General features: G+C 36.3%; 1 protein-coding gene across 1 annotated transcript; it reads left to right on the top strand.

The window, feature by feature from the left end:
* Positions 1-3,783: 3,783 nt before the first annotated feature.
* Positions 3,784-10,267, top strand: wu:fj19g03 (uncharacterized). Its single transcript, XM_052546054.1, has 5 exons — positions 3,784-3,897; positions 5,136-5,327; positions 7,291-7,779; positions 7,856-7,925; positions 8,506-10,267. Exons 2-5 carry the CDS (start codon positions 5,171-5,173, stop codon positions 8,573-8,575), a joined length of 786 nt encoding a protein of 261 aa, XP_052402014.1. The 5' UTR covers positions 3,784-3,897; positions 5,136-5,170; the 3' UTR covers positions 8,576-10,267.
* Positions 10,268-11,075: the final 808 nt, after the last annotated feature.

Below are 11,075 nucleotides of genomic sequence, written 5' to 3'. Positions count from 1 at the left end.
TTGATTAACCACCAACTGACTTGTAACCTTATTGATTTACATTTCAATAAGAGAGGAAGAGATAGTCAACACAGGTAAGAAATCAGAGATATTCCCTTTTTAATGAATTGTTCTCCCTGAACCGCTCTTCTTGATCATTATGTGCTTGTCGTGAATTCCTCTTTTTCTTTTTTGTGATATTTGCACCATGCAAATGAAAGTAGGATTAGTTCCATAAAGCCAGCACAATGAAGCAGCAACACGTCACATCGGGGATTTGCATAAAAATGTGAAAATAAAACATCTTACTTCTGCACTGAAAAATAAACTGGACGAAAAATAATGATAATAAGTATTTTAATGGCAGTGCATTGAATTACAGCTCAAATAATGCTGTTTTTAACGAGAGGGTGCTGTTACTTTATCAAGCTTATGATTTTCAACTGCTGAACTGTAAAACAGGTGAAAGAAATCCCAGATTTACATTGAAGGAGGGACTCAAGTCATAGAGACCAAAAGATCACAGAGAGTGTAAATATCCACCTAGAAACCAATACGAACACCCTTGAAAAACACTTAAGACTGAATTGCCAGCTTTTGCGTGAACAAACACCATGTTCTTCAGAATCGCTTCATGTTTTCTAAAAATTCAGGGGTGAAAACATCAAAATATTAAAATGCAGTTCTTACACCTCGTTTATGCTGAGCGTGTATGTGATGAATAACATCAAGCATGACATTAAAAGATGAACGTTCCTGTTTGAATCTGAGCTCATCTCTTTCATCTCACCACAAGCATATTGTAGATGAGTCTGCGTGTGTGTATAAAGAGCGCCTGTGTGTGTGTTCTGGGCTGGAACAGACAAAATCAGAAACAACTTATTAACTACAAGTTCAACTGAAGAAGAGGGTTGTGTTTAGAGTTCTGCACTTGAGTTTTGGACGTGCAGACTAGAAATCAATGCAAGCAGCTCATAAAGCAGCTCACACAAGATAAACAGAAGCTGTGCTTGAGATTGTTGCCAGTGATAAACACACAACAGAAGATGATTTACAGCGTGTGTTTGCTTTCCTCTGTGCACGCAGCCAAGATGATGAGGGAGGAATCTGGAACGAAACAAGGCATGAAATACAATAAAGGTTATATGAGCTACATAGTGTGGTACAATAATCAACACTAGACAGATAGATAGAAAGAGTTTGAATGTGTTTCTTCATAAGTTGTAGTGTGGCACATAGACGACTGTGGATTGTTCCTACAGTAAGGCTGTTTATTAACTATACAAGGAAAGAACAGAGAGACATTATGAGAAGAAAGAGGAAAAGAGTCTGAGAGATGTAATTGAATAAAGAGTAATCCTCCAGGTCAAGTGTTCTTTTGTGCTTTTCTGTGTGTGGGATTAACATTGCTCTCTGTTGACCTGACTGAACCGCAATTACAACAACCTTTACACACACACACACGCACGCATGCACGCACACACACACACACACACACACACACACACACACACACACACATGCACGCGCACACGCACACACACACACACACACACACACAAACATGCACGCACACACACATGCATGCACACGCACACACACACACACACACACGCACGCACGCAGACACACAGACACACACACACACACACACACACACAAACATGCACGCACCAAACACTAAAAAACCAAACCCTGAACATGCAGAGCTTTAAAATGCGCACATTTTTTTAAACGACTTAGATGACTATATATCTTTTACAAGTACTAACTATTTACATTAAATACAATCAAATAAACTATAAAGCACTTATTATTTTGTAAGTAAACTGAAAACATAGTGACAAACAGCAGCATTGAAATATTGTTCTGTTAAAATAATGCGTAAAATGCCATACAGTCAATACTTTGCTCTGAAGTTCATTTAAAGGAACTGTCAAGTGAAACAATTCACTTAAACGAACTGGCCTCCTTAATGTTTCTTTCGAGAGGGGAAAAAAAGAGAGGAATTGCTTTGATCAAAAGTATTTGGCCGTAAAGTCGTCAGTGCAATGCAAAGTGAAGCTAGTGTCTAGTCACACTGCAACTCATTAAAAGCAAGCTTGTTATTGCAAAAGTTACACCTGAAAAAAATGTAGTAAAGTATGTAGCACAGCAGTTTTAGATACTCTCACCTCTATGTTTTATTTACTCTGAATCAAATCCTCAAACCTAAACTTTTAATCTATTTTTCTGTCTTGAAAGCTCAGATTTTTCTTTCTGATCTAATCTATTTCACTTTGTCCACTGCAGGAATCAAGCTTTCTGTTCTTCACAAGGCCACTCTGAACACAAGATGTGATTAATGACCGAATGCTAAAATGGGCTTTTAATGAAAGATATGTGGAGACAGCAGCAGCCTTCACTCTGAAAACAGATTCAGAAAACTGCTGTTTATCCATCATCCTAATGGCCTGTCCTGTTCATCTTATGAAAACATTTCAAATGCAAGTGTTGACACCTGCCTCCTATAACGCCGAATAGATCAGACTTTCTCAAATCCTCTCTCTGGTCAGCCAAAAACCCCAGCTGAGGTCTGGTTCACTCAAGCATGCAGGTGACAAACAACGGTTGTGAAATCTGACATTTTATTACAACTCTTCCAAGCATCAAACCTGCGTCTTTGAGTTCAGCTCGAAGTCAAGATGTGTGCATCACACTCTTTAAAATAATGCTTCGTAAAAGAGGTTTTCACAGAGATGACATATAGAAGATCCATTTTTGATTTCCCAAATACAGTTTCCATGAACGATTCTTAAAAGAATAGTTTATTTTCTTAGTGTTAAAACATTTGAACAGTCTACACTCTTAAAATAAAGGTTCTTTAGATTTTTTAAATCTCCACACCATGAAAAGCATGGTTCATCTAAGAAAGGTTCTTTGGGGAACCGGAATTGGTTCTTTTATGGAATCACTGGGGGAAAAAAATCCTTTTTGAACTTTTATTATTAAGAGTGTAAAGAACCACTATAAACTTTTGTGGAAAGGTTCTATTACAAGTTCTTCATGGAACCATAGATGCTAATAACGAACCTTTGTTTCTAAGAGTTTTGCCATCAGAAGTTGATGTCAGACTTGGTGCAACAAGAACAGTTTGGTTATTGAGCAATGTTTATTCCAGTTCTAAGCTCATATAAAACATAAAGGGCCTCTAAAATGTTCACAAAATTTTACTAGAAAAAAATGGGATTGTATGATTCTGTCTGTCTGCTGAAAATCATCTACAAAATTTCAAAGCGAAATACAAATTCAAACCATAATACCCACCAACATAAAACAAATGAACTCTACGGGACGCACCTGATCATTAATTCAGCAGTGCAACTGGCTCAAAAACATTCCAGAGCAACCGATGCAGATAACATCTTCACAAAAGCCTCTACTGTTGTCATAAGGAGGGATTTTGTGAATGTTGGAGGCAATAAAACCAAAAGTATAATGCTTCAGTTCTGTGGTTTACATCAAACGCTAAAGGAAAATATCCAACCATCACTTATAAACTTAGTTTGAATCAGAAATTCAAATGTGTATTGTGTGGTACTGTACTGGTGTGATTATTGACACTTTGCATTAGCGTCTCTCGTCTCTGTATTTGAATAACCCACATAACAACTAACAGGGGCTCTTATCAGGTGACAACTGGAGTTTAACATGTGGAGTATTCAAACACCCTTTAAGTACACTGTACACTGAAGGAATGGTAAACAACAGTGGAAGAATGAAGCTTTTGTCACAGAAGTTGACCTGCCTGTCCTAAATATTAGTCTTGGTGTGACCAGCGTACAGTGCTGATGTGATTAAAGGTCACAGCGTGTATATAAGAACGACCAGCAGACCAGTGTCAAATCACCAGCGAGCATCTCCCCAACAGAACCTCTGGTAAGCAGTTGTGCTTTTCATATTTGAACATTTGATATTTAATAAAACCATTATTTATTTACTCCGACAGGCACTTCTAGTAGCACTTAATGACATTTTGGTTTGTTTTGAGTAGTGGTGGTTTATAACATGTTTTTTTTAAATCGTGGAGCTCTAATGTGTCAGTCGGAGCTCATTTTAAAGTGTTTTTCTCCACAAAGTGACTTAATTTAATTTGAGGCCGAAACAGAGGAAAGCGTCTCCTCTTGTGTGTCTCTGACAAGGGCTGACAGTGAAGCAGTTGTTGAGCTTCTTTCTCTCTTTATAAATGTGTCTCACGTCTGCTGGGCTGTTATCAGCACATAAACATCTGCCCACTTATACTACTTAAGCTCAGCGTGCCTCTCCTTTTATCTCCTCTCAAATACACACCCAGGACAACAGTGGCCATTTCTGGACCTGGTTTGGCTGAGAACAAAAATGAGAGTAGGGATAAACAAAACAATTCGATTTTTTTTTCAGTTTTATTTCATTTTATTTATCCATTTTTCGTGTGATTTTATCATTTACCATGAGATAGTTTTGCCGAGTCTGACATTGTGAGAAAAAAAAATCACGAATTGTTGGTCTCATGATAATGTGTGTGTATCACTAGCATTAATTGTATTTATTTTTTGTATATTGCATGCTATTTGTACACAGAAATTGACTTTGCTGTGCATGTGATATGCACACATTTGACGTGCATATAATACGCAGTTTTGCATGCATATAACACACACCTTGTTGGATATGCATTTTGGCATACCCTATACCCTATTAAAATTTGCATGTAACCCACACCCCAACCCTTCCCGTTATGCGTATGATATGCACGAGAAAGACAAATAGTACGCCAAATAGAAACAGAAAATTGCACCATTCATGAGATTGCGTTAAACAGATGATAATATTCCATTAAGCACCCACTGAACTTATCATCATCTACTTTAAATGCTCGAGCACACAATTACAACAAAACTGTATCATTATAGTTATTGCTGGGAATTGTTCTTTATGTTATAAAATGGAGCTTGTTTCTTTCAATTTTTGTTGTTGTTGTTGTTAAATAGGCTAATAGCTCTTTGGTAATTAGTTAGCATTATACAATAGTCCATGCAGGTTGTCAGGTGGAAATGGACATTGTTTGAAAGGGACTTGTTAAAGAGGATATTGATTTAACAACGCTCACTTTCTGTGGATTTCCTTGTTCTCTGTAGGCTATCATTTGATCCACAGCGTTCTCTCTGTGAAGATGTTGGCGGCGTTGGTTCTGGTTTTGCTGGTGTTCAGTGTGACTGAGGGAAGGATCATGAGTAAATGTGAGCTGAAGGAGCAGCTGGAAGCATCTCAGATCCAGGTGTTTAGATCCATTGGAGACCAAACGACCAAGGACAAACACATCACTAGACGTGAGTACATAGTTTCTGCTCTAAAAATGACAAAAATCACAACACAATCTCATGGAAATTTGAAATAATTTCACATTTTGGCGAATAGGTGTCTAAATCATATGAATTTCAACAATCTCATTTGTAGCTACATTTTCGTAAACCCCACTGATAGTTAGGTGTAGGGATGGCCTAGTTTTATTTTAGTTCCCAGAATGTTCGGGTAAAAGTTAGGATAACATTCTCTAAAAACATTCTAAAAATGTTTACTGATAACATTGTTACAACATTATCATCTAACATTCTAATAAAGCTTCCCATCACACTCGATGTGGACTAATATTGCTCAGAAGTCAGATTTTGATTGAAAGTAAAACCCAACCTTTGTTTGATGTCTAGCTCCAGAGTAAATAACTTCAAAAACAGCATTACCAGCTTTCATTTCATTTCTGACATACATTTACAAAAAGTCTTATTGAGATTAACAGAGGTTTAGATATTGATGTTTTATTGAAAATAATAGTTTGGTTTGACGTCACCATTATGATGATCAGCTGTAGGCAGCTTGACTCAAACTTTTCAGTGCTAGTTTTTATTTGGTTGCTGTAACTATGTTTATTATGGCAAAAACAGTGAGAAAAAATTGTTTAGCCTTTGGCTACTTGCTGATGTTAAAACTATCCTCATGTAGCGATCTGATTAACTGATCTCATCTAGAGTCAGATCTATACTCTTAACTTTGTATTGCATAAGTTCAACAGCATAAGATCCAGCAGTGTTTTAATCAGATAATCTGTATTATTTCTGTCTGTGATTTTTAAATCACATTGCTCACAAATCACTTTTAAACACTGAATAATTAGACACACACAGAGACATCAAGAATCAGTGTATGAATACAAAAATGGTGACATGCTTCATGCTGCAATGCATTCTCCGAGCCATGGATGAGTTTTGTATGAGTCACCCAGAATGCATTGCAGCATGCCACCATTCATTGTTGAGATGCATATACTGATTTTTGATGTCTGTTTGAAAATTCTTCTTTTTTTTTTTAGTTCTTGAAAGAATCTTATTAAAATACTGCTGGGTCTCAGCCTGTAGAACCATTGAGTTGCCATAAAAAAAGTACAACTAATACCATAGATTAGATTGTAGAAAACCAGACTGCTACGTGATGATTTTTTTAAACATCATCAAGCAGCCAGTATCATCTTATCATGAGTTATCTTGATGTTTTTGCCATAATAAACATAGCTACAGCAAGAAAAGCATTAAAACCACACGTGTAAAATTGCCCAATTAATTCCAAACACTGATCACCATAATGGTGACACCAAACCAAACTATTACTTTTAAATTGACATCAACATCTAAACCTTTGTTAATCTCAATAAGACCTTTTGTAAATATATGACAGAAATAAAGTCAATCTGATTTATAATCATTTCAGTTGGAAATACTGTTTTTGGAGTTATTTATTGATGTCGGCAAATGTTGAGTTTTTACTTTCAACCAAAATTTGACATCTGTGCAACATTTGAGTCCTCACACAATGTCCAATGGGAAGCTTCCTGATTAAATCTTAATTAGAATGTTAGAGGATAATGTTGTAACAATGTTATCAATAAACATGTTTAGAATGTTTTTAGAGAATGTTATCCTAACTTTTAGAAGAACATTCTGGGAAACTAAAATAAAACTTGCCGCTGAAAACATTCCCAAAACATGTATTGCTCTTGGTATTTTCTTATAACAATAACATTCCTAGCTGGGGGACCTTCATGTTTTCATAAAACAATATATAAATGTTTTCTTACAATTCAAGTTTCATAAATTTTTTTTGTGAATTCAGGATTAAAGATATTTTTGTCAAATTTACGTCATTATTCACAAAAAATTCAACCCTCTGCTGTAGCTCTCAAATCCCATTCATATTTAACATCACCAAACATCCGAAAATTATTCATTTGATTTCTTTTAGTTGTTTGTAATTTGGAAAACACTTCCGGCTTCAACACCAGCCTCGTCACCAGCATCCAGATCAACCAAGATGAGATTAGACCTGCATTACAAATTCCCCCCAAACCAAAGGAGGAAAAAACCCCAGAAAAGGAAGAAGATGATGAGAGACTGGAAGAGGAACACATAATCCCTGTTAAACCACAAAGTCCTCCCAAGGGAAGACGTGCAAGATCTCTCCCCGAGGGCAAGAACGTTGAGATGCTAGAAGCAAAGGAGCCTCTCTGGACATGGCACCATGGTCTCTTCCCCGAAAAGATCCCCGCAGACTCGTCTGGAAGTGGTCCAGAGACGATGTCCGAGGAGGACAGCTCTGGAGAGAGCTCGGGGGAAGAGGGGCGTGATGATGTCATCGCCTGGAACCTGTTGGGAATCTTCCAGATGAGCGACCGCGTGGCCTGTGATCCCGGATCGAGCGCATCGCTGAACCTTTGTGGTCTTCAGTGCAGCGGTGAGTAGAGGACAAACACACCATGATATATTCAAGCTATTTTTTATGTCATCATGTCTTTATTTTGTCTTGAAAGCTCTCGTTGATGATGACATCTTTGATGACATCGCTTGCTTGAAGATTTTGGCAGGAAGCAGCAACAAGTTGTAAGTTCACTCATGCATTCGCAAGGGTTCAAATGCATATATGTGACCACAAAACCAAGTGTCAATTTAACGAAATTAAGATATATATGCATCATCTGAAAGCTGAATAAATAAGCTTTCCATCTATGTTTGGTTTGTTATGATCCGACAATATTCGGTCAAGATACAATTATTTGAATATCTGGAAACTGTGGGTGCAAAAAAAAAAAATCTAAATACTGAGAAAATCACCTTTGATGTTGTCCAAATTAATTGTTGACAATACATATTATTAATCCAAAAAAATATGTTTTGATATATTTACAGTAGGAAGTTTACAAAATATCTTAATGGAACACAATATTTACATTATAGCCTAATGATTTTTGGCATAAAAGAAGAATTAATCATTTTGACCCATACAATGTTTTTTTTGGCTACTGCTACAAATATACCCCAGCAACTTAAAACTGGTTTTGTGGTCCAGGGTCACATATGATCTCAAATACCTTGTTTATAGCAGTGGCTTGAGTCCCAAGAAAGTCCTGTGACTGATCTCTAGCTCTGAGCTTCATAGTAAATGTGCATTTATGTGCTTCAGGTTGGCAATGCTGCAGGTGAAAGAGTGTCGCTCTGTCCTTCCTTCCAAATACTTCGCTGAGTGCTCCTAGTACATCCAGGCAGATGAAGCTTCTCCATCTGAAGGCTGAAACATCTTCACCACTCAACGGTGGAGCCGTTTTTCAATCATAAGGAAACTCAACACCTACGTTTTTGCACATTTAAAAACCCCATGACCTTTTGTTAATGTATATCAGCTTTGACAGCATTTATATGCTAATGTACACAGCAAAATCTCCAGTGTTAATTTAACACTCTTGAGTGTGGACTCATATAAACACTAAAGCAGTGTTAAAAGTAACACTGAAGCGGAGTTGAAGTTAATGAGATAATTAAGAAGTTAATTGAGTTATGATTGACCATTATTGAAGACACCTGATGTTAACAAGCAGAATCACAAACGAGAAAAATCACAATTTGTGTATCACCATTATAGTGGTCAATGTTTGCTTTAGTTGGGATCTTGACCCTTCAGTTATTAGCTTTAGATTTTATGTGGCTGTGGTGACTGAATTATATTATACAGACAGACCACAGCAAAGGCAATCATGTGTGCCATTGATTGTGATTTGAGCTATTTGTTATAGAGTGACCTGAATGCCTGAGTTTCTTTACTGCATACATAAATTAAGTGAAAAAGAAAAGTAAGCAACCCAGAATTTCTGACATAGTATGACATGTTTTTAATAGTTAGTTCTACGTAAAAAAAAGAAATATTTTGTTTAGACACACAGACATCATGAATCAGCGTGAGCATCACAACAACGGTGACCATCAAAAAAGCATGTTGTAGCCAATAAAAACTCATCCATGGCTCCCATCATGCATTGCGGCATGAATAAATTATGAGCTGAACTGTCTTTTAACTTTTTATTCTAACTATATTTTATTTTTGTTGTTTTTATGTTCATTTTGAATCTAGTTTTGTGATGTTCAGAGTTGGTCTGTTTATCTGAATATGTTGTTTGTCACCGTTGTTGAGATTCATACGCTGATTATTGTTATCTGTGTGTGCCTAAAATTAGAATTCTTTAATTAAAAAAAAAAAATCAGAATCACTTGCAAGAGATACCTACAAAATGTATAGAAAATACAGATTGTTTCATTGTGAAATCAAAGCTGTGACAATCAATAATGGAAGTTTTACTTTGAGAAAAGACTGTAAACGAGTTCAGTGACTCATGTCAAACAAGGAGTACATTAAAACATAATCATCAACACATGATGATTTTTGCTCTTGGTTTGACAAACAAACTTTAAAAGTAAAAAGTTACAAGCCAAGATCCCAGCTAAAGCAAACACTGACCACTATAATGGTGACACACAAATTGTGATTTTCTCGTTTGGTGATTCTGCTTGTTAAAATCAGGTGTCCTCAATAATGCTTAATCATAACTCAATCAACTTCTTAATTATCTCATTAACTTCAACTCTGCTTCAGTGTTACTTTTAACACTGCTTCAGTGTTTATATGAGTCCACACTCAGAGTGTTAAATTAACACTGGGGAGTGTTAAATTAACACTGGGGATTTTGCTGTGTACTCCTAAATCCTGAGAAAATGAACTTTTATGCATTTGAAACCTTCAACTTCCTTTGTCCAATAAAAAACTGTGTAGAATAAAAATATACCTTTTAAAGCATATATAAAAGGCTTGCTCATGGCAAGAAATAGCGTTTAGAAAATCATGATTCATGCCTGTGTCATAAACTCAAAGCAAAGAAACAAGAAGTTTGTTTTTCTTTATGTCTTTATCTTCTCAAGGTTATAACCTTCTATAGATGAGTTTAATCTTGTTCTTTATCTTTATTTTTTTATTTTTCTTAATTATAATAATATTTCACAATATTCATGTTTTATCAAATAAATAATGGCTTGGTGACCAATAGAGATTTCTTTCAAAAAACATTTAAACATCTTAACAAGCCCAAACTTTACAGTAATACTCTAATACCATAATATTGCACAACTGTTGGTCTTCACTGGTTATTGTCAATGTAAAAATGCAACAGTGTGATGGTTCCCATGAAAACTGTGCTAAAATCATCAAATGGTAATGAGCTCATTCTGATGATGTTGGGGCTCCAGATAAAGGACGTGTTCTGTAGTTATTCTGGGATGTTTTTAAAATCCACAGTGAAGGCTGTAAACCATCAACACAGCTCATATTTAAAAGTATGCAACTATTTTTAGTGACAGTAAATCAGAGACAATGTCAAAACAAACCTCAGGACTCAAGTTGTTGTTTTTTTAAGCTCGGATATTAGCACTTTTTAGTTTTTTTAACAAAACCAGATTTTTTGTGTGTGTGAAAGACTGCAAGCAGAAACACAGAGTTTGTCGTCCGTGCGTGACACAGATCAATAACTCTCAGAAACAGATCTGCCATGACAGAATCTTCCGGTTTGACATCATCTACTGAGATAGACTTCAATCTTTTCTCACACAGTACCTTCAATCCATTTTATTCCCCAGAAGCCTCGAGGGCTCTTCACAGGGCCGTAATGACCCCCCAATTTTCTCTGTGGTTTTCAAGTGGCCCGTGGACGG

This window comes from Carassius gibelio, chromosome B1 (genome assembly GCF_023724105.1).
Source record: "Carassius gibelio isolate Cgi1373 ecotype wild population from Czech Republic chromosome B1, carGib1.2-hapl.c, whole genome shotgun sequence".
NCBI classification, from domain to species: Eukaryota; Metazoa; Chordata; class Actinopteri; order Cypriniformes; family Cyprinidae; genus Carassius; species Carassius gibelio.
The sequence above is the reverse complement of the archived record's forward strand: the minus strand, read 5'-3'. Positions and strand labels throughout refer to the sequence as shown.

Excerpts from the sequence above, each read along its gene's own strand:
- wu:fj19g03 (XM_052546054.1), top strand. The coding sequence starts at position 5,171 with ATGTTGGCGGCGTTGGTTCTGGTTTTGCTGGTGTTCAGTGTGACTGAG. Across the intron at positions 5,328-7,290 it reads GGACAAACACATCACTAGAC|TTGTTTGTAATTTGGAAAAC; the intron begins GTGAGTACATAG and ends GATTTCTTTTAG. Across the intron at positions 7,926-8,505 it reads GCAGGAAGCAGCAACAAGTT|GTTGGCAATGCTGCAGGTGA; the intron begins GTAAGTTCACTC and ends TATGTGCTTCAG.